Genomic DNA, 26,301 nt, shown 5'->3' with positions numbered 1-26,301 from the left:
CAAAAGCGCACACAGCCTTGATGCTCAGAGAAACCTTCCATCGGGACTCGGATGCACAACTGGAGTAATAAAGGGATTTTATTTTATTTTCATCGCTGGGAATATTTACAATACAGGCTGGATTTCAACTACAGGATCTAAACGGAATAAAAGAGAAAGGAAAAGAGCATAAGTGCAAGCGAGTGAGATGGAAACCGGACACATACAGACCGGATGGGCAGTAACACGGCAGGTACTGTTGTTTCCTTTCTTATTCTCTTGGTTCTGCCGGGCGGTCTCGGAGCAGATTCGTTATTCGATTCCTGAGGAAATGTCCAAAGGTTCTCTTGTGGGGAATCTCGCCAAGGATTTGGGGTTGGATGTCAGAGAACTGCCGCAGCGGAACCTCCGTGTCAGTTCTGAAAAGCAATACTTCAGTGTGAATGTGGAAAATGGCAACCTGTATGTGAATGACAGGATAGACCGGGAGGAGATATGCGGGGAGACACCCCTTTGTGTCCTGACATTCGAAACGGTGGTTAAAAATCCTTTAAATATTTATCTCGTGAATGTCGCAATCCAGGACATTAATGATAATGCCCCGTGGTTCATAAAGAGTGACATTGATCTAGAAATCAGCGAATCAGCGCTGCCGGGTGCGAGATTTCGACTAGAATCTGCGCAAGATCCGGATTCTGGGATCAACTCACTGCAGAATTACCAACTCAATAAAAACCCCTCCTTTACCCTGGCAGTGAAAGAGAGCCCAGATGGCAAAAAGCAAGCAGAATTAGTCTTAGAAAAGTCTTTGGATCGGGAGGAGGAAAGTTCCCACCAGTTAATCCTGACGGCTCTGGATGGGGGAGATCCAGTCAGATCTGGGACAGCTAAGGTTAGGATTAAAATTACTGACGCCAACGACAACCCCCCTGTATTCACTGAACAGATCTACAAAGTCAGCCTGAGGGAAAATCTACCAAAGGGCTCCTTAGTGTTTCAAGTGAAAGCCAGTGACAAAGACGAAGGTTTAAATGGCCATATATCATACTTTTTCGACAGCATACCGGAAAACACCCGCAAATTATTCCATTTAGACCCTGAGAATGGAGAAATTACAAATACAGCGATCCTGGATTTTGAAGAGAAAAATGAATACACCATGGAATTGGAAGCCAGGGATGGGGGTGGGCTGACCGATCACTGCAAAGTTTATATAGAAGTACTGGATGAGAACGACAACGCCCCGGAAGTGACGATTTTATCATTATCCAGTCCTTTTCCCGAAGACTCACCGCCAGGAACAGTGATAGTTCTGATCAAAGCTCTTGATCCAGATGCCGGACAAAATGGAGAACTTAGTTGTAGTATTCAACACAACTTGCCTTTTAAAATAATATCATATTCTATTAACTACTATAAGCTCCTCACAGACAGCACCCTGGACAGGGAGAGAACTCCGGAGTACAATATCACAATCACAGCCACAGACAAAGGCTCTCCCCCTCTCTCCACCCAGAAAACCATCCTGTTGCAGATCTCAGATATCAATGACAACGCCCCTGTCTTTCAAAAACCTTCCTACACCGCCTATGTGCCAGAGAACAATCCCTCGGGGGCCTCTATTTTCAGTGTAGCAGCCTCAGACCGGGATCTGGACCGGAACGCCCGAGTCACTTACTCCATCCTGAGCAGCAACCTCCAGGAGCTGCCTCTCTCCTCCTACATCTCCATTAACTCCCAGACCGGAGCTATCTATGCGCAGCGCTCCTTCGACTACGAGCAATTCCGGGAGTTTGAAGTGCAAGTGAAGGCCCAAGACGGCGGGTCCCCGCCTCTCAGCAGCAATGTCACCGTCAGGGTGTTTATTCTGGATCAGAATGATAACGCCCCTCGCATCCTGTACCCTTCCCTGGGAGCCGATGGCTCCGCCTTGTTCGAGATGGTCCCTCGCTCGGCCGAGGCAGGTTATCTGGTGACTAAGGTGGTGGCGGTGGATGCTGACTCAGGACACAATGCCTGGCTCTCCTACCATCTGCTCCAGGCCACGGAACCGGCGCTCTTCAGCATGGGGCTGCACACCGGGGAGATCCGGACAGCCCGCGCCTTTGCGGACAGAGATGCTGTGAAGCACAGGCTGGTCACCCTGGTGAAGGATAACGGGCAGCCGCCTCTCTCCGCCACAGTGACTCTCAACCTGGTGTTTGCTGAGAACTTCCAAGAGGCTCTTCCGGAAATGAGCGACCAATCGGGTGACTCGGCACCTCAGTCTGATTTACAGTTCTACTTGGTGTTGGCTTTAGCCTTCATCTCATTTTTATTTCTAATTACAATTATAGTGGTGATAGCCATGAAAGTTAGAAGTTCAAAAAGCTCCTCTATTCTTCAGTATGTCAGGCCTGCTCTTTATTCCAAGGCTGATCCCAGATTCCTACCAGATTACGAAAAAGGGACCTTACCGTATTCTTATAATTTGTGTTTGGCTGCAGACTGCGGGCAAAATGGATTTAACTTGCTTAAAAGTAGCGACCAGAACATTACAGCTGAGAATATCCTTTGCAATGACAACTCTGGGATTTTAGTTGTGAATAATTCTGGTTCTGAAGCACCCAAATCCGCGTCCGAAACTCTTCTCAAGGTGAGTTTTTGCATTAATGCGTTAATTAATTTACTGGGTCCTGGCTGTAGCGCTAATCTGCTTTCACCCCCTAGTAACAGTTTCAGTGGTTTTAATCATGAAATTCCGAAGATCAAAGAATTCCCCTGTTCTTCAATAAATCAGTTCTAATCTTTATTCCATCATGGCAGATCCCCGATTTCTACCAAACTGCGATGATGGGACTTTGCCATATTCTTATAAACTGTGTTGTGCTAAGGACGCTGGGAAGAATGAATTAAATTTTCTGATAACTAATGGGCAGAGTAATACAGCCGAGAATATCTTTTGTAATGACAACGCTGCGATTTTAATTTTAAGCAGTAATTTTGGTTTAGAGAGTTCAAAATCTGACACCCGAACGCTTCCACTGGTGAATTTTTTCACTGACATATTCGAGGTGAAGTCTACACTTTGATTTTTAAGTGAGCACATTGTCGTGTGATATTTATGAAATTTATAGAGTCGTTTATATTGCGATCTTTTCAGAGTAATTCTTTTTTCCCTGTGTTTCCTTGTGTGCAATTGTTGTTATCAGGTGCTCCAAGTTTTAGTACCAAAGGATTGTCGGCACCTGCTGTTTAGTGGCAGATTTGTAGAAGCAAAAATTGTTTGTTCTATTCTATGCTATATAGATTCGTATCTTTCCCTGATCTGTGCAGTATCAGACCACCTTCCAATAGTGCATTAAGTATCTGTCACCTCTTTCTTATCATCTTTCCAGGGGGAGAATTGCGTGTTTGTGTTTTGGCAGGGTTTTGATTTTGGCTGCGATGTGACTGTGCATCAATGAGTTAAATTTTCCAGCCATAATTTACCTGCCTGGAATTTATGGCATGCTGTAAATATATTCCAATTCTTCTAATATCATCTTCTAATGAGACTTTTCGGACATTTAAGGAGATACTTATTCAAATAATTATTAAATGAATCATTTTTCCATTCAAATTCACAATAAGTTAACGTCCTTAATCATTAGGGAACATCAATACCAAATCAAATCAAAGCGCAATTCTGCATTAACACGTAGAAAACAAAACCGCTCGGGATATCTGTTAGGTCACCGAAAAGGAACAAACATTGGGAATACCATTTCTCTTTGCTTAGTGGTATAATACATCATGTAAGATATATTAATTTGAAAGGGACCGTCAGCTATTCCCATTATACACAATTATATATCTCAGGTATTCTGGTCTCACGGGTTGAAAATAACAGGTTTTATTGATAATAAGATGGAAATACAATGTTACAATTACAAATATCCCTTAACGTGCCTATGATATCATGGTTCTTCAAATCTCTATTTGAAGGGGAGTAAGGAAACTAAAGGAGGCTCTGAATAATTCACAGGAAATGTGTACACCACTTGGTGTTTTCATATTTGTATATCTTTGTGAGTCCTTGACACCAATAGACTTGCTTCATTCTGACAAAGAAAACTGTGACTGCGCACTCTAGTTATATAGCTAAATGGCACATCAGTATTTCAATAGCACCGTGATCTTTATGTAAAACGGATAAGGAACTGTCCGCATTAAAACAACGTAATCGAAAACTCATATGAGTTTATTTCTAATATAAACATCATTCGGTATACATAGCGCTAGAGATTTAAACTAACAGATTAAAAGGCGGATTTTTAAATCATTGCCTGCAGTTATTGGTTGAGACTCTGAGCGCCGCTGTTGACCTATCAGGTGGAGAAACGCGATGAGAGATCCAGCCAGCCCAGCCCCGCAGTTACACAGCGCAAAACAATGAGAGATTACACTCACTCAGAGGGATTGTAAAGGGAACATGGCTGCAGGAATTTTATATAAAACAGTCTTGGTTAAAACATCAGTGGCTGCGGAAACAAAGGATTAAAGATAAGAGAAAATACTCTCAGCCGTGACCCGGGAATCGGAGTTCCATACCCATCGGAAGAGAAATGGCGGATACACAAAGGTTCCGAGTCTGCAAAAAGAGAGTCCAGTTCTATTTTATGTTGGCTACCGTTTGGGAGGCGGTTTCTGGGCAAATTCGCTATTCGATTCCCGAGGAAATGCAGAAAGGCTCCATTGTGGGGAATATCGCAAAGGATCTGGGACTGGATATAAAGGAGCTAACACACCACGGAGTCCGCATTGTTTCCACAGGTAGGACTCAGTATTTTGCTTTGAATCTTAAGAGCGGCCATTTAATCACCACAGAAAGGATAGACAGAGAACAGATCTGTGGCCGGATCGAGAAGTGTCTCTTAATTTTTGAGGTTCTTATTGAGGATAAAGTGAAGCTTTTCGCAGTTGAAATTGAAATCACAGATATTAATGACAATTCTCCCACCTTCCAAGCGAATGAGCTAGAGTTAAAAATTAGTGAGATTACAGCTGTGGGGACCCGGATTTCCCTGCAGGAGGCGCAGGATCCAGATGTGGGAATTAATTCCATCCAGAGCTATCAACTGAGCAATAACAAACACTTTTCTCTGGATGTGCAAACTGGATCTGATGGTGTTAAATATGCGGAACTAGTGCTGGAAAAGTCTCTGGACCGGGAAACGCAGACTGTCCATAAATTAACTCTCACAGCAGCTGACGGGGGAGATCCAGTCAGATCTGCCATTGCTCAGATCCGTGTTGTGGTTGTGGATGCCAATGACAATGCACCGCTTTTTACTCAGCCGGTCTATAAAGTGGGTGTTTTGGAAAACGCGCCTCGAGGGTCCTTGATAATTACAATACACGCCACTGACCGGGATGAGGGACAGAATTCTGAGGTGACCTTTTCATTTAGAAAAATTACAGAAAAGGCGTCTCAGATATTCCAGCTTCACCCTAGGACAGGAGAAATATCAACGATAGGTGACCTGGACTACGAGGAAGCTTCATTATATGAAATGGAAGTGGAGGCAAAGGATATTGGAGATCTCTCCGCCAGGTGCAAAGTTCTGATAACGGTTATTGATGTCAATGATAATACCCCGAAAATTGCAATCACTTCCCTGTTCAACTCAGTCTCTGAAGATTCTCCCCCCGGAACAGTAATCTCGATATTAAATTTGCAAGACGGAGATTCCGGCCAGAATGGTGAGGTCACGTGCTCCATACCAGCCAACCTTCCATTCCGGTTACAGAAGTCATTTGGCAATTACTACAGTTTGGTGACTGACACATCACTGGACAGGGAGCGGGTCTCGAATTACAGTGTAACTATCACAGCCACAGACCGAGGGACTCCTCCTTTATCATCAACAACAACTATTTTAGTACAGCTTTCAGACATAAACGACAACGCTCCTATCTTCAACCAGCCATCCTACACTTTGTACATCACAGAGAACAATCCCAGAGGAGCTTCCGTTTGTTCCCTGAAAGCGAATGATTCCGACTTGGAGGAGAACGCCCGAGTCACCTACTCTATTAATGAAGGACATATAAATGAAGCTCCGCTCTCCTCCATCTCCATCGACTCGGAGACTGGGGCTGTCTACGCTCTGCGCTCCTTCGATTACGAACAGTTCCGGGAGATTCGGTTCCAAGTGCAGGCTCAGGATGGGGGTTCCCCACCTCTCAGCAGTAATGTCTCCATCACTCTCTTTATACTGGATCAGAATGACAATACCCCGCAAATCTTACACCCCTCCTTTCCCACAGATGGCTCCACGGGAGTGGAGTTGGCCCCTCGCTCCTCCGAGCCGGGTTACCTGGTCACTAAGGTGGTGGCGGTGGATGCAGACTCCGGGCAGAACGCCTGGCTCTCCTACCAGCTGCTGAAGGCTACAGAGCCGGGGCTCTTCTGTGTGGGACTCCACAGCGGCGAGATCAGGACAGCGCGCTACTTTCTCGACAAAGATGCGCTCAAGCAAAGTCTGGTGGTTTTAGTGAAGGACAACGGGCAGCCCCCTCTCTCTGCCACGGCCACTGTCACGGTGGTGGTGGCTGACAGCATCCCCGACATCCTCTCCAATTTAAACAGCCTCTCAGCTCCTACAGACCCCCAGTCCAGCCTCACCTTGTATTTGGTGATCGCTGTGGCTTCCGTTTCCTGCTTGTTCTTTACCTTTATCATAGTGTTACTGGCCCTGAGGCTCCGCCGGTGGAGAAACTCGCATCTGTTTGACTCCTCGAGTGTGACTTTCAGTGGAGTTCCAGTCTCGCAGTTTGTGGGGCTCGATGGAGTCAGAGCTTTTCTTCACTCCTACTCACATGAGGTTTCTCTCACCACGGACTCCAGAAAGAGCCAATTCAACTTTCCCAAATCAAACTATTCAAATACTCTGAGTAGTGAGCAAACTTGTGAGATAAAGGATCCTATTCTAGTTACTGAAAATTTAAACATTAGTAACGGGGATCAGACCTCCATTCAGGTGAGCTAACATAATCGGTCTTTTTGCTATTAGTTTATAGTATATAAGTTTAGTCTTCCTCATGGACTGTGCAATTAGTTGAAAAGTACGGATTAAAGAGGACTGAATTTGCATTATTGAGGTTAGTGAGAGTTCTGCCATTGACTTCAATAAGTGTAGCATCAAGCCCTCTGTGACTGAGAAAATACAGTGTACATATGGCTTGCTCTAGGGGAGGAGGGTATTATTGTGTCTTGATTACTTATGAATGTACCAAATTCAGGGTCCATTTTGGTTAATTTCAGGGTCATAGGATTTTTAAAATAGTAAATGTCATGATTTCAGCTATTTAAAACTGAAATGTCATGGTGTTGTAATAGTAGGGGTCCTGACCAAAAAAGGAGTTGTGGGGCTGAGGGGTCACAAGATTATTGTGGGGGGGGGGGGTTGTGGTACTGCTACCCTTACTTCTGTGCTGCTGCTGGCAGTGCTGCCTTCAGTGCTGCGCAGCTGGAGAATGGTGGCTGCTGGCCAGCAGCCCAGCTCTGAAGGCAGAGCAGCCACCAGCAGCAGCACAGAAGTAAGGATGTCATGGTGTGGTATTGCTACCCTTACTTCTGCACTGCTGTCTGCAGAGTTGGGCCCTCAGTCAGTAGCTGCCACTCTCTGGCCGCCCAGCTCTGAAGGCAGCAGTGCAGAAATAAGGGTGGCATGGTATGTTATTGCCACCCTTACTTCTGTGCTGCTGCTGGCAGGGCACTGCCTTCAGAGCTGGGTGTCCGGCCAACAGCCGCCGCTCTCCAGTGTCCCAGCTCTGAAGGCAGCACAGAAGTAAGAACAACAATACTGCAACTCTCCCTACAACTCCCTTTTGGGTCAGGACCCACAATTTCTCCCCCATGAAATCAGTATATAGGGTGAAAGCACACAAAAGACCAGATTTCACAGGGGGAGACCAGATTTCACGGTCCATGACGTGTTTTTCATAGCCATGAATTTGGCACAAACATCCTTTTCCTTTATTATTTTAAATGAAATTACTCTTTATTGAATATTTGTTTTAAACAACATTATCTTTTTAAGATTTCTTGAGACCCAGTTTGGGAAGTTACAAATATACAGATATTTCTGAGTATGTGAAATACTAAGGTTAGTGGAAGGCACATTGATGAGATGTTGATGAGCTTCAAATCTACCCCACTGCAGGGACAACAATAATTTTTCTCACACAGTTAATTTAATCCCACTGTCATATGACTTCAATTTGTTTTTATTGTTGTAATCTAGAATTATGTTAGTGCAGAATTATGCTGATTAATTAATCTGAAATTCTTTGCAGTTGTCTGCAGCATTGATTTTCTTGTTTCCAATAGTCTGGCCTTTGCGAGTTAAATGTTGTGGGTGAAGATTTACTCATCAGGTTTTATTGTCGTTGCTTTTATTTTAATTAGAGATAAATTCCGGCACCTGTTTTTAATGTTTAGAAAAGACAATTTTTTAAATTTCCATATAGAGGCACTGATTCAGCTGACCTAGCATCTTTAGATCTTTGTACTTGGAATGAAGATATACTGATTGTCTCTAGAATCATATCAAATGAGAAGAAAAATGAAGGATTTATGTGGAAGTAAAAGGAAATAAAGTTGTGTTTGTCTGTTTATAAACAGTTATATAGATGTAGTTATATTTTTGTATATTTCAATGTAGGTATCTTTCATTTGAAAATGACAATTTAACTTTATGTATGCAATATTGTAGAGCAGTGGTTCTCAAAGCCGGTCCGCCGCTTGCTCAGGGAAAGCCCCTGGTGGGCCAGGCCGGTTTGTTTACCTGCCACATCCGCAGGTTCGGCCAATCGCGGCTCCCACTGGCCGCGGTTTGCTGCTCCAGGCCAATGGGGGCTGCAGGAAGAGGCGCGGGCTGAGGGATATTACAAAAGAAATTTATCAGAGGCATATGTTGTATCCTTGCATCTGGTGATATCTTCTAATGAATGTGTTTACAATGAATAATTTCAGCATTCCATGTCTCATATTTGGAACTCCTCTGGAACATTTTAGTTTTGTCCCGAAGACAGTGTCTTCTTGGGACATGGCCTAAATTTCAATTATGGAATTACATGTGTTATCTTAATCTTGAGTTACCTTAAAGCTTTTGATTCTTTGTATGTTGAACTGCTGTCATTAAGAACATCATAATATGTGAATAAGAACATCATCATATACATCACATTACAGCTTATATAGTGCCTTCTAACCAGGGATCTCACCGTGCATTACAGATAATAATTATTTAATTAAGATTCCCAACAATCCTGTGAGGTAGGAAATGTATATTCTACATATTTGACAGATGAGGAAGCTGAGACACGGACGGAGATTGAGCTTTTCAAACTTCTAAACACATAAACCTATATTTAGGCATCAAGTGGGGGGCCACATTTGGTAGGTTCTGAGCTCCACAAATCCTAATGACATCAATGGGAGCTACAGATGCTCAAAATCTCTCAAAATTAAGCTGTAACGCTGCCTGTAGTGATTCAAGAGTGTGAGTACCAACCTCAGGGCAGACTGTTCGGAAAAGGAAATTAGTTTATTTACAAAGTTAAAGCAGGTAAATATATATACAAGATGAGTTATAATCTTAAATTTCAAAAGGTAAATGAATCTTATATAATAAGCAACCTCTATATGTCCTTTAGGGCTAATCCATGCTAAGCAGCTTAGGAGTCTCTTGCTTATGCATAGAAATACTTCCTCCCCACACTCCAAGCAGCTAGTTCCTTTTGTTTGGGGTTTTTGTCCACTTCCTGACATGTGCTCTAAACTGCAAACTCAGCGATGGGAGGAGGCCACTTCATGGCACATCTTCAGGGGAAGGAGGCAGAACAACAGCATCCTCTTGTTGATGGTAGGTAGGAAAATTCCAGTTGCAATATCTCAGTATAGTCTGTTTGATATTGATAGACCTTTTCTTTTAGGAAGGGTGTAACACCTTCTGGTAAGATCAGCCATTCACATTAATTAATGTCTCTTTCCTGAATGATGATTTACACAGGCACAGAGGCTCACACTACAACCACTTAAATATTACCTTACAATATGGGATACAGATGTTATAAGTGAGATTAACGCATGCAGCAACTCACAAGCATTCAATAAATTCTGCTACTCCTAATGTAGCCATTTGGCTCAATCAACTTCAGGTGAAATTGTAGTTGCTGCTCTACACCAGCCATACGAAAGAAGAAGAAGAAATTCTAAAAACTAAACACATTCCTATCGTTCTAATACTTTTTTTTTAACCATACTGACACACACATGAGCCACACTGATTCCAGTTATGTATTTGTCAGTGTGAGACTTGGGGACCTTCGCATCAATTGGCACATGGTTTGCCAGCATCACTTATTTATATTTATAATGATGGATTTACATCTAAGTTAGAAAATTTTGGCCTAAGCATCTTTCCAAATGTCACACTGTCAAGCTGTCTGTAGTGAATCAAGAGCATTACAATTGGGTTCCAAAAGGTAGTACAAGCTGCTGTAATATGCAAACCCTATATTTTCTCTAGGGCTAACTCAGGCTAAGCAACTGGGGGTCCCTTGCTTATGCTTAGAAATTCTGACCTCTCCAAAGTGCAAGCAGCATAGAGATCCATTTTCTTTTTGTCTGGGATTTTTATTCTCTTCCCCTCAGAGTTCAAGCTGATGGGATGAGTTCATGCTCATGTCTCCTCTTCATGGGGGAGTGGGGAGAGGAGTGCAATTAATGAAGTATTTGATGTTTTACAATGCCTCATTTGGTTTCAGTGGGCCTTCTTGAGGGCAGGACCTAACACCTTCTGTGGAAGTCAGCATTTCACATTAGTTAATGCTTCTTTCCTGTTTGGTGAGTTACAGTTACAGAGGATTACAGTGCAAACACTCTATATAACCTTATAACATGGGGTACAGATGTTATAAGTGAGATTAATACGTGCAGCATCCTACAAGCATTTCATAAAGTCTAAGCTCTAAACACATTCTTATAAATTTAACTTCTATTTTAACAAGGCTAACACACAGGTGAGCCAGTCTGGTTTTCAACTATGTATTGCTCAGTGTTCAGTTGAGACCTAGGGGCCTTGGAATGAGATGGTACCTGGTCTGCCAGTGTCACACACACAGAAGAATTTTGTGTTCACACTGCTGCTTAACTTAAATAACTCCTCTCGCTCCCTGATGTATTTATAGAGCGCAATCATATCTCCCCTCAGCCTTCTTTTGGTTAGCCTAAACAAGCCAAGCTCTTTCAGTCTCCTTTCATAAGGTAGGTTTTCCATTTATTGTATCATCCTAGTAGCCCTTCTCTGCACCTGTTCCAGTTTGAATTCATCTTTCTTAAACATGGGAGACAGATGAATTCAAACTGTTCTTAAACATGGGATATCAGGATTGCACCCAGTATTCCAGATGAGGTCTCACCAGTGCCTTGTATAATGATACTAACACTTCCCTATCTCTACTCAAAATATCTTGCCTGATGCACTCTAGGACTGCATTAACCTTTTTCATGGCTGCATCATGTGGCTGGCTCATACACATCCTGTGATCAACCAGTACATCCTGGTCTTTCTCCTCGTCTGTTACTTCCAACTGATAAGTCCCCAGCTTATAGCAAAAATTCTTGATGTTAGTCCCTAAGTCCCTATCTTGCACTTCACAGTATTAAATTTCATCCTATTTTTTTATTACTCCAGTTTTCAAGGTTGTCCAGAACTTCTTGTATGATATTCCGGTCCTCCTCTGTGTTGGCAATACCTCCCAACTTTGTGTCATCCACAAATTTTATTAGCACATTCCCACTTTTTGTGCCAAGGTCAGTAATAAAAATGTTAAATAGGATTGGTCCCAAGACCAATCCCTGAGGAACTCCACTAGTAACCTTCCTCCTGGGGCTTTTGTGAGCTTGATATTTCTGGAAGAGTGCCTCGCTCTCTTCTGTCCAACAAGGAGTTAATGATTTTATGAAGCCCCATGCAATGCTCATTTGGTGGCCAATATTAGTAGGCCTACAAAGTGGTGGTAATTAGCTGAATATAATGGAATCTGGTTTATCGAGCCGTCTACAATCACCACATAGCTGGGCCAGTCAGCAGACTGTATTTTCCAGGGCAGTTGCAGGAAGGATTGAATGAGTGAAAATTGTAGGCTTGTGCAAACCATGACCGGGCTGTGTTTGCTCTTGGCAAAGTCATTGAGAATTGGCCTTTTCAATGGTATTGTGTGACCACAGATGTCACGTGACACAAAACAAATGTCAGGAGTATAGCATTGCCTCCATCCGGCTGATCTGAACATGCCACAGTATTTGGCATTGGAGAGGAGGTGCTGGTCTTCAGTGAAAGCCCAGGATGTGCTCCTACATAGATGGTAGGATGGCTTGGTGTTGGTAAAACTGGACATGACCATTTCATTGACAGTGGCTTGTATAAGTTAATGACTGTTAGATAGTCATTCTTGATGGTGATTGAGTAGGGGTTCATAATAGGTAGGACTTCGATGGAATCTTTAAGGTCATATTTTATGTACGTCACAAGTCCATATGTAGGGTGATGGCTTGCAGACATGTGGACTCTATTGATCTTCTATCACTGGCCTTCACTCTCCAGGTGTGTTTCTTGTACCTCAAGGGCATAGATATTTTGAATCTGCGGGATCATTGTGAGGTAATCACACTTTGCATTAGATAGTCCCTCAATGTCGAGCTGCACAATTTGAAGCAATGGGCCTATTTGAAGGTTTGGCCCTGACGTGGGCCATTATTGCCATTCTGTTTCTGACTGGCAGGTCATTTAAGGACCTCTGGTCATTGATTTGATAACATTCTTTGTGCTTTCACACATAATAGAGAAGACTGTGTGAGGTTATCATCTCCTCCAGTTTATATGTATTTTAAAATATGTATTCTTCAGCTGGAAATTACACAAGTATCTATCAATTTTGTGGATTTATGGAAAAATGTTTGTTATTTGTTTGGATTAGGAGAATATTTTTTCCTCTCTTGTGAAATTGTCCCTGCTTATTTGAATTTTGAACACACATCAATGCTTTTACCATGTTTAAAATTCTACATTTTCAAATAAAATGTGGATGTTTAAAGAAGACTCACTGATTAGAGGACCTCTCAACTTTAAAAGAAAGAATCTACTTTAATATTCAATCTACAAATTTAATTCAGTCCCATACATACATGGCATTATCTAGCCCGTACTGATATATATATTGTAAATGTAATAAATACAGAATTATGGAGCTAGCATAAATAAATCCTATCATTTTAACATGTCAGATTAATTGCTATATGTTTTTGTTTGTGTCTTCCTGTTGGGCCTAAACACATTTTAATGTTTGATTAAAAGTTTCTTCAGCGGGCTATATAATTACTTTATAATAATTAATACAGAAAAGTTTCTCACACATCTTTCTAGTAGTTTCTTTAGGGACAGTCATTCTCTGACATCACATATGTGTTTAGTCACTAGATGAAATGCTTTGGTGTGAGATATTGCAATGGATTCTGACAACTAACTAAAGAAATGTATTGAAGACCTGCATTGTGTCCCTTCACCTACTGATATTTTTAAAAGAATAATTTTATGTCAATATTTTCACTATTCCATAAAATGTTTCATATGTGGAGTACCTAATATTTCTATTGATAACTGTTTGTTTTGTTCATAAGGAAATGTCCTCTTTGGTATCTGACTTGGATTATAATATGGAATGCCTATAAGAAAAAAAAAGTAAAATCTCTTATTTTTAGTTCTCTCATAATTTTTGTACTCTATTGGTCTGTTCTCATCAGAACATCTCTGTGATACTTCACACTTATATACTCCCTTCCATGCAAGCATTTTAAGGGGCCTGATCCAAAAACCTATTGAAGTCAGTGGGATTCTTATTTTTATTGATTTCAGTGGGCCTTGGATCAGGCTCACAGTAAACTACAAACAATGATTAATATAGTCTAACAACAATCCTGTGAATTAGGAAAGTTATATTATTCCCAAATTAACTACGAGAAAGCTCAGGCACAGATAGGTTAAATCAAAGTGTTCAAACGTTGTTATTAGGCGTGTGAATCAATATTTAGTCAATTATATAAAAGGCCTCATATTCCAGTAGGCGGGGACTCACAGATCCCAAATGAAGTGAGCGGCAGCTGAAGCTGCTCAGTGTCGCTGACAATCAAGACATTTATTTAGGATCTTCAGTATGGATTTAGGTACCTAACTTGAAGGCTCCAAATTTGAAAAATTTGACTAATTAACTTTCCAAATATTGCACTTAGCAGGGGTGCTGGAACAGCAGAGACCAATGGACCATGGCCCTCCAGGTCCGTCCACTTTTTTCGCTAGGGCCCGGCCCCCTGCCCCTCCTCTTCCCCCTGAGGTTCCGCCCCCCGTCAGGCTGCCCGGAACAGAAGCTGGATCTGGCCCAGACAACAGCGGCCTTGGGAACCGGAGCCGGGGATCCTCCACCTGCCCTGTCCGGGGGAGCCGAGAGCAGCCCCCGACCCATGTCCCCGCCCAGGACAGATGGATGGTCCGCGGCTCCCCACAGCTGCCCGGGTGGCTCTTCGGCACCTTAGGCCAGGCGGGAAGCCGGAGCCGGGTAGGGGTAAGAACCGCGCGAGCTGCTGTGGGGAGCCAGCGCGGACCTTCCACCTGCAGTGGGCAGGGGTCCCGCGAGAGAGACGGAGACAGAGCACCGGGGGATGCTCTCGGACCTCCCACCCTCAGCAGGTGGAGAGGCCAGAGCTCCGTGATCCGGCTTGGCCAGGGACGGGGCCTCGTGGGCAAAGGAGTGGGCGGGGCCTCGTGGGCAAAGGAGGGGGCGGGGCCTTGTGCCCCCTCCCCGCCTTTACGAAAACTCAGCCCCTGCCTAGGAGTTTTGTGTCGGAGCTGGGAAGGGAACTGTTTCTCAAGGGAGAAATCCTGACACCACTGAAGCAATAAAATATTTGCTGTTGACCTCTGCGAGAACAGAATTATACCTTACGTCCCAGGCCTCGTTCATACACATACCGGGAGATTATTTTAGAAATAAAATAAGAATGGGTACATCTAGCCGTGAACAAAGGGTTTTAAGTAAGATAGTTCCATCTTCAGAGAAGCATACTGTGAATGTACTTAATAAATTCCACATTCAGCCTCCAACATAATTAACGTTCTCTGCTCTCTAGCGAGGAAAATCATGTTATCGCCCATGGCAACAACAGAAATTTACAAATAATCTAACCGAATGAGGATATGACGGAACTAAACTGCCTCACCTGAAATTACTTATAACGCTGAAAATGCATGCAATGGCATTTTTTTACACCAACAGACACTTACATGTTGTATTTTAAATCAAGAGGGTAAAGAAGTCGGTTGTACTCTTGAAAGGAAAACTAAATTTGCAACATTCCGATGAGAATCTTACCTTCGGAGTTGGTTTATTATAAATTGACCTGGTCTGCGGAGTCTCCACTTCTCAGATCTTGATGATTTTTTAACTCTCAAAAAATTAGTTTATGAAAGAATTTATGCTTAGTGATATTGCGGGGTCTTGCGTATTTCCGTCTCCGATGTGAGCATTTCGCCTGCAGTTCCCTCACTAAGACTCAGAGTGCCGCTGTTGGCCAATGCGGAGTCAGGGCTGCAGCCAGGGACCTATTGGACGGAGCCTCTTGCAGAGCTATTACATTATTATACTGTGCAGATCTCTGAAGAAACGCAGCAGAAAGACACAGTGTCGCGGAAAAACCAAATCCTCCCGGATTGCTATAATCTAGCAGGGGAATATATTTCATTTATATTTCATTGCCGACCCCGAGGATTCTTACAAGCCGAGGGAAATTTGGAACGGAGAATCGATTCAGAATAAAAGAGGCAAGGAAAACAGAGCCGAGAGTGGCTGATATGGAAACCAGACACAGAGAGCCGGGCCGGGCAGTCACAGGGCAAGTACTGTTCTTTCCCTTTTTATTCTCTTTGTTCTGCCGGGCGGTCTCCGAGCAGATTCGTTACTCCATTCCCGAGGAAATGGCCAAAGGTTCCCTTGTGGGGAATCTCGCTAAGGATTTGGGGTTAAATGGCAGAGAGCTGCCTCAGCGAAAGCTGCGTGTCAATTCGGAAAAGCCATACTTCAGTGTGAATGGGGAAAATGGCAATCTCTATGTGAACAACAGGATAGACCGGGAGGAGATATGTGGGAAATCACCGATTTGTTTCCTAAATTTAGAAGCTGTGGTTGAAAACCCTTTGAATGTTTTCCACGTGAATGTCGCAATCCAGGACATGAATGACAATGCACCGCGGTTTACTAAAAATAATATGGATTTAGAAATTAATGAATTAGCACAACCTGGTGCGCGATTTCCTCTAGAACCTGCGCAAGATCCCGATGTTGGAGCCAATTCACTGCGGGGTTACCAGCTCAGTCCAAATCGGTATTTTATATTGAAACTGAAGGAAAATCCAGATGGAAAAAAGGAGGCAGAATTGGTGTTAGAGAAACCTTTGGATCGAGAGAAGCAGAGTTCCCATCACTTGATCCTGACGGCTGTGGATGGGGGAGATCCAGTCAGAACTGGAACAGCTCAGATTAAAATAACTGTTACTGACGCTAATGACAACCCCCCTGTATTCACTGAAGAGATCTACAAAGTCAACCTGAAGGAAAATCTACCAAAGGGCTCTTTAGTGCTCCAGATTAAAGCCATTGATGCAGATGAAGGTTCATATGCCAAAATAACATATTATTTCAGCAACATACCGCAGAGTTCACGACATCTGTTTAGTTTAGATTCTGGTAACGGAATAATCACAACAAAAGGATTTCTGGATTTTGAAGAAGCAAATAATTATATAATGGGTGTAGAAGCGAGGGATGGGGGAGGTCTCACTGACCACTGCAAAGTTCATATAGAAATTCTGGATGAGAACGACAATACACCCGAAATGACACTCACATCCGTGTCGAGTCCAATTCCCGAAGACTCAGTGCCCGGGACAGTGATAGCTCTGATGAAAGCCCGTGACCGAGACGATGGAGGAAATGGAGAAGTCACCTGTCGCATTCAAGATAATTTGCCGTTTAAAATAATATCTTCCTCTAATAATTACTACAAGCTCCTCACAGACAGCACCCTAGACAGGGAGAGAACCCCGGAGTACAATATCACAATCACAGCCACAGACAAAGGCTCTCCCCCCCTCTCCACCCAGAAAACCATCCTGTTGCAGATCTCGGATATCAATGACAACGCTCCTGTCTTTGAGAAACCTTCCTACACCGCCTATGTGCCAGAGAACAATCCCTCGAGGGGCTTTATTTTCAGTGTAGAAGCCTCAGACCGGGATCTGGACCGGAACGCCCGAGTCACTTACTCCATCTTGAGCAGCAGCCTCGAAGAGGTGCCTCTCTCCTCCTACATCTCCATTAACTCCCAGACCGGAGCTATCTATGCCCAGCGCTCCTTCGACTACGAGCAATTCCGGGAGTTTGAAGTGCAAGTGAAGGCCCAAGACGGCGGGTCCCCGCCTCTCAGCAGCAATGTCACCGTCAGGGTGTTTATTCTGGATCAGAATGATAACGCCCCTCGCATCCTGTACCCTTCCCTCGGAGCCGATGGCTCCGCCTCGTTCGAGATGGTCCCTCGCTCGGCCGAGGCAGGTTATTTGGTGACTAAGGTGGTGGCGGTGGATTCTGATTCAGGACACAATGCCTGGCTCTCCTACCATCTGCTCCAGGTCACGGAACCGAAGCTCTTCAGAATGGGGCTGCACACCGGGGAGATCCGGACAGCCCGCGCCTTTGCGGACAGAGATGCTGTGAAGCACAGGCTGGTCACCCTGGTGAAAGATAACGGGCAGCCGCCTCTCTCCGTCACAGTGACTCTCAACCTGGTGTTTGCTGAGAACTTCCAAGAGGCTCTTCCGGAAATGAGCGACCAATCCGGTGACTCGGCACCTCAGTCTGATTTACAGTTTTACTTGGTGTTAGCTTTAGCCTTGATCTCATTTTTATTTCTAATTACAATTACAGTGGTGATAGCCATGAAAGTTAGAAGTTCAAAAGGCTCCTCTATTCTTCAGTATGTCAGGCCTGCTCTTTATTCCAAGGCTGATCCCAGATTCCTACCAGATTACAAAGACGGGACCTTGCCGTATTCCTATAATTTGTGTTTGGCTACAGACTGCGGGCAAAATGGATTTAACTTGCTTAAAAGTAGTGACCAGAACGTTACAGCTGAGAATATCCTTTGCAATGACAACTCTGGGATTTTAGTTATGAATAATTGTGGTTCTGAAGCACCCAAATCTGGGTCCGAAACTCTTCTCAAGGTGAGTTTTTGCATTATCACGTTAGTTATGGTGTCTCTTCTCTTAAGAACATAAGAACATAAGAAAGGCCGTACTGGGTCAGACCAAAGGTCCATCTAGCCCAGTATCTGTCTACCGACCGTGGCCAATGCCAGGTGCCCCAGAGGGAGTGAACCTAACAGGCAATGATCAAGTGATCTCTCTCCTGCCATCCATCTCCATCCTCTGACGAACAGAGGCTAGGGACACCATTCTTACCCATCCTGGCTAATAGCCATTTATGGACTTAGCCACCATGAATTTATCCAGTCCCCTTTTAAACATTGTTATAGTCCTAGCCTTCACAACCTCCTCAGGTAAGGAGTTCCACAAGTTGACTGTGCGCTGCGTGAAGAAGAACTTCCTTTTATTTGTTTTAAACCTGCTGCCTATTAATTTCATTTGGTGACCCCTAGTTCTTGTATTATGGGAATAAGTAAATAACTTTTCCTTATCCACTTTCTCAACATCACTCATGATTTTATATACCTCTATCATGTCCCCCCTTAGTCTTCTCTTTTCCAAACTGAAGAGTCCTAGCCTCTTTAATCTTTCCTCATATGGGACCCTCTCTAAACCCTTAATCATTTTAGTTGCTCTTTTCTGAACCTTTTCTAGTGCTAGAATATCTTTTTTGAGGTGAGGAGACCACATCTGTACACAGTATTCGAGATGTGGGCGTACCATGGATTTATATAAGGGCAATAATATATTCTCAGTCTTATTCTCTATCCCCTTTTTAATGATTCCTAACATCCTGTTTGCTTTTTTGACCGCCTCAGCACACTGCCTGGACATCTTTAGAGAACTATCCACGATGACGCCAAGATCTTTTTCCTGACTCGTTGTAGCTAAATTAGCCCCCATCATGTTGTATGTATAGTTGGGGTTATTTTTTCCAATGTGCATTACTTTACATTTATCCACATTAAATTTCATTTGCCATTTTGCTGCCCTATCACTTAGTTTTGTGAGATCTTTTTGAAGTTCTTCACAATCTGCTTTGGTCTTAACTATCTTGAGTAGTTTAGTATCATCTGCAAACTTTGCCACCTCACTGTTTACCCCTTTCTCCAGATCATTTATGAATAAATTGAATAGGATTGGTCCTAGGACTGACCCTTGGGGAACACCACTAGTTACCCCTCTCCATTCTGAGAATTTACCATTAATTCCTACCCTTTGTTCCCTGTCCTTTAACCAGTTCTCAATCCATGAAAGGACCTTCCCTTTTATCCCATGACAGCTTAATTTACGTAAGAGCCTTTGGTGAGGGACCTTGTCAAAGGCTTTCTGGAAATCTAAGTACACTATGTCCACCGGATCCCCCTTGTCCACATGTTTGTTGACCCCTTCAAAGAACTCTAATAGATTAGTAAGACACGATTTCCCTTTACAGAAACCATGTTGACTATTGCTCAAGAGTTTATGTTTTTCTATGTGTCTGACAATTTTGTTCTTTACTATTGTTTCAACTAATTTGCCCGGTACCGACGTTAGACTTACCGGTCTGTAATTGCCGGGATCACCCCTTAAGCCCTTTTTAAATATTGGCGTTACATTAGCTAACTTCCAGTCATTGGGTACCGAAGCCGATTTAAAGGACAGGTTACAAACCTTAGTTAATAGTTCCGCAACTTCACATTTGAGTTCTTTCAGAACTCTTGGGTGAATGCCATCTGGTCCCGGTGACTTGTTAATGTTGAGTTTATCAATTAATTCCAAAACCTCCTCTAGTGATACTTCAATCTGTGACAGTTCCTCAGATTTGTCACCTACAAAAGCCAGCTCAGGTTTGGGAATCTCCCTAACATCCTCAGCCGTGAAGACTGAAGCAAAGAATCCATTTAGTTTCTCCGCAATGACTTTATCATCTTTAAGCGCTCCTTTTGTATTTTCATCGTCAAGGGGCCCCACTGGTTGTTTAGCAGGCTTCCTGCTTCTGATGTACTTATAAAACATTTTGTTATTACCTTTGGAGTTTTTGGCTAGCCGTTCTTCAAACTCCTCTTTGGCTTTTCTTATTACACTCTTGCACTTAAGTTGGCAGTTTCAGAGTAGCAGCCGTGTTAGTCTGTATCCGCAAAAATAACAGGAGTACTTGTGGCACCTTAGAGACTAACAAATTTATTAAGTTGGCAGTGTTCTCTTATTTTTAATTAAATTATTCAGACAATGAAAAATGATATTCATGAATATGTATAATCATGTATAATCATGTGAACTAAAAGGTTGTTAGATTAATTCTATTTTTATATGTTTGCGTTATTTCTCTTCGGTGTAGTACTGTAAATGTTTGGTACCAACCTGTGGTTAGTGCCTATTGAATTGCGCAGCACTATGTCCAAAGTTCTGATACTATTGCGCGTTGCTGATATACATTTTGTAGCAGTAACTGTCTTACCTGAGATTTATGGAATGTGAAAATTATACTCTCATCATCCTGTTAGAAGTTTTGAAGGAAAGGCGTCAGTCAGTGATGGACTATTTGAAGGATTATAACATTTGACATTTTAAAAATTCCATTTACCAATATGCTACAGTCCATAGTTGGCAGGGAACTTCAATATAGTTTCAAAGCAAAGTGTGTAACAGAACGCGGAGCCAATTTTAGAATATCTTTGTGAGCTCCTGACAAATTTATACACGGAGCTGTATTTTATTCAGGCAAATACAACTGTGATATCACCCTCTTGTCTGGGAAATAAATAATACATCTGTGTTCCTTTAGCACAACGAACTCTACTTAAATCATTGCTTATCAAGGACTATTTACTTAACGTAATTCCATGTAAAACTCAAATAGGCGTATTGGTAAGTGTATACATTTTAAATAGAGGAAGTAACTGTACATAAATAGTCGTGAGAAAAGATTAATTAACAAACAGATAGGAAGGTGTTGGATTTTTTTTTTAATGCAGTTATTGGTTGTGACTCTGAGCGCCGCTGTTCACCAATCAGGCAGAGAAATGGGAAGAGAGATCCAGCCAGCCCCGCCCGCAGCTACACAGCACAGAACTCAGAGATCAGAGTCACACTTACTCAGAGGGATTTTACTGAGAAATATCTATGAAACAGTCTTAATTTTAACATCAGTGATTGCGAAAACAAAGGACTGCGGCTAAAAGAAAATACATACCTGACTGGGAATCAGAGCACTATATACATCCGGAGAAAAATGGAGGATATACAAAGTCTCCGGGACTGCAAACGGCGAGCCCTGTTTTGTTTTTTATTGGTTACCGTTTGGGAGGCGGTTTCTGGGCAGATTCGCTATTCGATCCCGGAGGAAACGCACAAAGGCTCTTTCGTGGGGAATATAGCAAAGGATTTGGGACTGGATCTAAAAGAGCTCTCAGACCGCGGTGTCCGCATTGTTGCCAGAGGTAGGAGTCAGTATTTTGCTTTGAATTTTAAGAGTGGCCATTTATACACCACAGACAGAATAGACAGAGAGGAGATCTGTGGCCGGATAGAGATATGTTTGATAAAGTTTGAGGTTCTTCGTGAGGATAAAGCGAAGCTTTTTCCAGTTGAAGTTGAAATCACAGATATTAATGACAATGCTCCAGGCTTCCAATCAGAGAAATTAGAGTTAAAAATCAGCGAGACAACAGCTGTGGGGACCCGGATTTCCCTGCAGCAGTCGCAGGATCCAGATGTGGGAATTAATTCTATCCAGATATATCAACTGAGCAATAATAGGCATTTCTCTCTGGATGTGCAAACTATAACCGATGCTGTGAAATATGCCGAACTGGTGCTGGAAAAGTCTCTAGACCGGGAAGAACAAGCTGTTCACGATCTAATCCTCACAGCCACTGACGGGGGAGAACCAGTCAAGTCCGGCACTGCGCAAATTCGCATTATTGTTCTTGATGCAAATGACAACGCCCCAGTTTTCACTGAGGCTATCTATACAGCGAGGGTTTTGGAAAATGTGCCGAAAGGTTCCACGGTGGTATCAGTAAAAGCCACTGATCCGGATGAAGGAGTCAACAACGAATTAAAATACTCATTCAGAACAATCGTGGAGAAAGCTTCCCAAATATTCCACTTGGATTCTAGGACGGGAGAAGTAACAGTCATGGGGAACTTGGACTTTGAGGAATCCGCATTATATGAAATGGAGGTGCAAGCCCATGACGGGGGAGGCCTTTTCGACAGATCGAAAATACTGATCGTTGTTAGTGATGTGAATGACAACGCTCCAGAATTAACAATCACATCTCTGGTCAACTCGATCCCTGAGGACTCTCCTCCCGGGACTGTGATCGCCCTTTTAAATGTGCAAGATCTAGATTCCGGAGAGAACGGGGAAGTCACGTGCTCCACACCCGGCAACCTCCCCTTTCAGCTGAGGAAATCGTTGGATAATTATTACAGTCTGGTGACAGACCGAGCTCTGGACAGGGAGCAGGTGGCAGCATACAACATCACAGTGACCGCCACGGACAGTGGGACTCCTCCTCTTTCTACAGCCACCACGATCCCACTCCGGATTTTAGACACGAACGACAATGCCCCCTTCTTCGATAAAACATCCTACACCGCCTACCTCACGGAGAATAACCCGAAAGGAGCCTCCGTTTTCTCCCTGACGGCGCGTGACTACGACTTGGAGGACAACTCCCGAATCACTTACTCCATTCCTGGAACTCAGATCCAGGAAGCTCCGCTCTCCTCCTCCATCTCCATTAACTCCGAGACTGGGGCTGTCTACGCTCTGCGCTCCTTCGATTACGAACAGTTCCGGGAGATTCGGTTCCAAGTGCAGGCTCAGGATGGGGGTTCCCCACCTCTCAGCAGTAATGTCTCCATCACTCTCTTTATACTGGATCAGAATGACAACACCCCGCACATCTTACACCCCTCCTTTCCCACCGATGGCTCCACGGGAGTGGAGCTGGCCCCTCGCTCCTCCGAGCCGGGTTACCTGGTCACTAAGGTGGTGGCGGTGGATGCAGACTCCGGGCAGAACGCCTGGCTCTCCTACCAGCTGCTGAAGGCTACAGAGCCGGGGCTCTTCTGTGTGGGACTCCACAGCGGCGAGATCAGGACAGCGCGCTACTTTCTCGACAAAGATGCGCTCAAGCAAAGTCTGGTGGTTTTAGTGAAGGACAACGGGCAGCCCCCTCTCACTGCCACGGCCACTGTCACGGTGGTGGTGGCTGACAGCATCCCCGAAATCCTCTCCGATTTAAGCAGCCTCTCAGCTCCTGCAGACCCCCAGTCCAGCCTCACCTTGTATTTGGTGATCGCTGTGGCTTCCGTTTCCTGCTTGTTCTTTACCTTTATCATAGTGTTACTGGCCCTGAGGCTCCGCAGGTGGAAAAACTCGCAGCTGTTTGACTCCTCGAGTGTGACTTTCAGTGGAGTTCCCGTCTCGCAGTTTGTGGGGCTCGATGGAGTCAGAGCTTTTCTTCACTCCTACTCACATGAGGTTTCTCTAACCACGGACTCCAGAAAGAGCCAGTTCAACTTTCCCAAATCAAACTATTCAAATACTCTGAGTAGTGAGCAAACTTGTGAGATAAAGGATCCTATTCTAGTTATTGAGGATGTAAGCATTAGTAACGGGGATCGGACCTCTGTTCAGGTGAGCTAAGGTTATTGTGTCTTCGTTCTGTGGGTCGAAAGTATATAATGTTAATTTCTCGGGCAATGTCTAATGAGAGGGAAATGATGCTTTATGTTTGTTTGTGAGATAAGGAAAGGAGGTAATTCCAGGCCCCACTGAAGTCAATAGTGAACTGTGTTTTCTGTGTTGCAAGGGTTGGCTCTCGGGGCATTAGGATATGTGTGACTTTTGATATATTTTCAATCATCTACCTTTTCTTTTTAAATGGCACAATATATGTTTCTCTTTTTTCAGTGAAATTACACCCTTTTAATGTTTGTTTGAAAGTAGATTCTCTTCCTGTATCTTCATATATCTGTTACCTACTTGGGATAGTACAGAAATTTCAGTGTATATAGTACTTCAATTTTATTGGAAGACAGTTTGATTTGAAGACCGTGAACCTCTTAAATTTAACGTAGTAAAAGAACTACCTTATTTTTTCTATAATATAATTTAATCACGTGTAAAATCATAGTTTTGTCCTATAATTTATCTCATGTTCTTTTAATTTTGTTTCCCTGTTGATATACATGTTCCCAATAGTCTGGCCTTTCACGTTTGAAAGTTATGGACATTTTTTTATACAGCACGTTATATAAGCACTCATTCAGCACGCTCCTTAAGACACCTGTATACATGTAAACAAGTCAATAACCTTATTGATACAGATACTTTGCTGAGTCGGGTCATAATCATTACTTTATAATTATTTGTAGATTATTGACTTGTCTGGTGAAGATATACCTCTCAGCTTTAAGAGGATTAATCCAATTTTTAAACCAAACTCATTTAAATTCCACTCGTATCTATTATTATTATTATGTAAATGTCAGAAATGCAGAATTATGAAACTATGATATATGGCATCATTATAATATGTGATAATGTCTATATTTTTTGTTGTTTGTGTATTACCGTTGGGCCTTGAAACATTTAATGGTTTGATTCAACGTTTATAAAGGAGGTTATAGCATGACTTTGTAATAATTTTATTATTAGAGAAAACATTCTCCTACATAGTCACAATTATATATTTGAAATTAGAGCTAACTAGTCACTATATTAAATCCCCCTTGGTCGGTGGTAATGCAGTGAACTCTGACTCATATACAAAAGCAATTTATCAGAGCCTTATGTTGGATCCTGGTGGCGTTCTTTGACGATTGGGTTTATAAGTGAAATTTTCAAAATTCCTTGTGATGTTTCCTATTTAGAACACTTAATTGGGGGGGAGGGATAGCTCAGTGGTTTGAGCATTGGCCTGCTAAACCCAGGGTTGTGAGTTCAATTCTTGAGGGGGCCACTTGGGGATCTGGGGCAAAATCAGTACTTGGTCCTGCTAGTGAAGGCAGGGGGCTGGACTTGATGACCTTTCAAGGTCCCTTCCAGTTCTAGGAGATGGGATATCTCCATTAATAAATAGTTCTATTCTATTCTATTTTATATAGGCTCTTATACTGCACTCATCACCATAGTATCTGAGCTCTTTCCAGTAGTGTATTAAGTGACATGACTTATATCTATCTTTGTTCTCTGTTAAAGAAGGCAAGGTTAAAGAAATGTGCCTTACACTTGGAGTGGAAGGTGGTGCGGTTTGTTATTATCCTTAGTGGAGGGGGGGGGGGGTTACTCCTAAAGTCTTGGACTAGCCCCAAGAAAGTTCTGTCTCCCATACAGACAAGCTTTGCCCTTATGGTAAAGAGTTCCTTTTTGCCAGAGGAGCAAAATTGTCCACCAAGATGTTCATCCTGCATCTTTAGGCAATCTTTTTGATATCCTAGGCCCGAGGCCATACAGCGCTTTGAATATGACTGATATCTTGAACTTTATTCAATTCTTGTATGGGAAGCCAAGGTAGAGAGTAGAGGACAGGTTTGAAGTGCTACTGGTATCCTGTGTTGTTGAAAAGATGCACTACAGTGCTCTATACTATATGGAATTTCCTTAACACTGAAGGATTTATGCCAGTCATATCACATAGCTATAGACCAGTCAAGAGAATAATTGAGGTCAGGTCATCCTCTGCCAGGATGGGGAGTCTCCTAGCTAACCAGAGATGATAGAAAGTACTACTTGTCCAAGAGGATGAGAATGGATGTCTGCCTTTTATCCATTGACTAAAGGAAATTATCCATCAGTGCCACTCAATCCATTTCAGTTCCATCTCCTGGTCTGAATCCAGATTGTGCCAGGTCTAGAATATTAATGTTAGTTAGGTAAGATTGTAGTTGGCCTTTGTGTAGCTATTCTGTGAGTTTATTCAGGAATGTGAGGTTTTACTTTGGGTGGTAGATGGCTAGAGCTGATGTATCCAGGGTG

The 26,301-nt window shown here is 43.1% G+C and overlaps 4 protein-coding genes across 4 annotated transcripts; all 4 read left to right on the top strand.

The window, feature by feature from the left end:
* The first annotated feature begins 223 nt into the window (after positions 1-223).
* On the top strand, positions 224-2,764 carry LOC135883007 (protocadherin gamma-B5-like). Its single transcript, XM_065410034.1, has one exon. The coding sequence runs from the start codon at positions 311-313 to the stop codon at positions 2,762-2,764; it is 2,454 nt and encodes an 817-aa protein (XP_065266106.1). The 5' UTR covers positions 224-310.
* A 1,801-nt stretch (positions 2,765-4,565) lies between these two features.
* LOC135882082 (protocadherin gamma-A4-like) lies at positions 4,566-6,992 on the top strand. The gene has a single exon (XM_065408856.1). The coding sequence runs from the start codon at positions 4,566-4,568 to the stop codon at positions 6,990-6,992; it is 2,427 nt and encodes an 808-aa protein (XP_065264928.1).
* Positions 6,993-15,914: 8,922 nt separating this feature from the next.
* LOC135882924 (protocadherin gamma-B5-like) lies at positions 15,915-18,395 on the top strand. The gene has a single exon (XM_065409953.1). The coding sequence runs from the start codon at positions 15,915-15,917 to the stop codon at positions 18,393-18,395; it is 2,481 nt and encodes an 826-aa protein (XP_065266025.1).
* A 3,142-nt stretch (positions 18,396-21,537) lies between these two features.
* Positions 21,538-23,967, top strand: LOC135883073 (protocadherin gamma-A5-like). The gene has a single exon (XM_065410109.1). The coding sequence runs from the start codon at positions 21,538-21,540 to the stop codon at positions 23,965-23,967; it is 2,430 nt and encodes an 809-aa protein (XP_065266181.1).
* The last annotated feature ends 2,334 nt before the right edge of the window (positions 23,968-26,301 follow it).

This window comes from Emys orbicularis, chromosome 8 (genome assembly GCF_028017835.1).
Source record: "Emys orbicularis isolate rEmyOrb1 chromosome 8, rEmyOrb1.hap1, whole genome shotgun sequence".
Lineage (NCBI taxonomy): Eukaryota > Metazoa > Chordata > Testudines > Emydidae > Emys > Emys orbicularis.
This window is presented reverse-complemented; position numbering and strand designations above follow the sequence as displayed.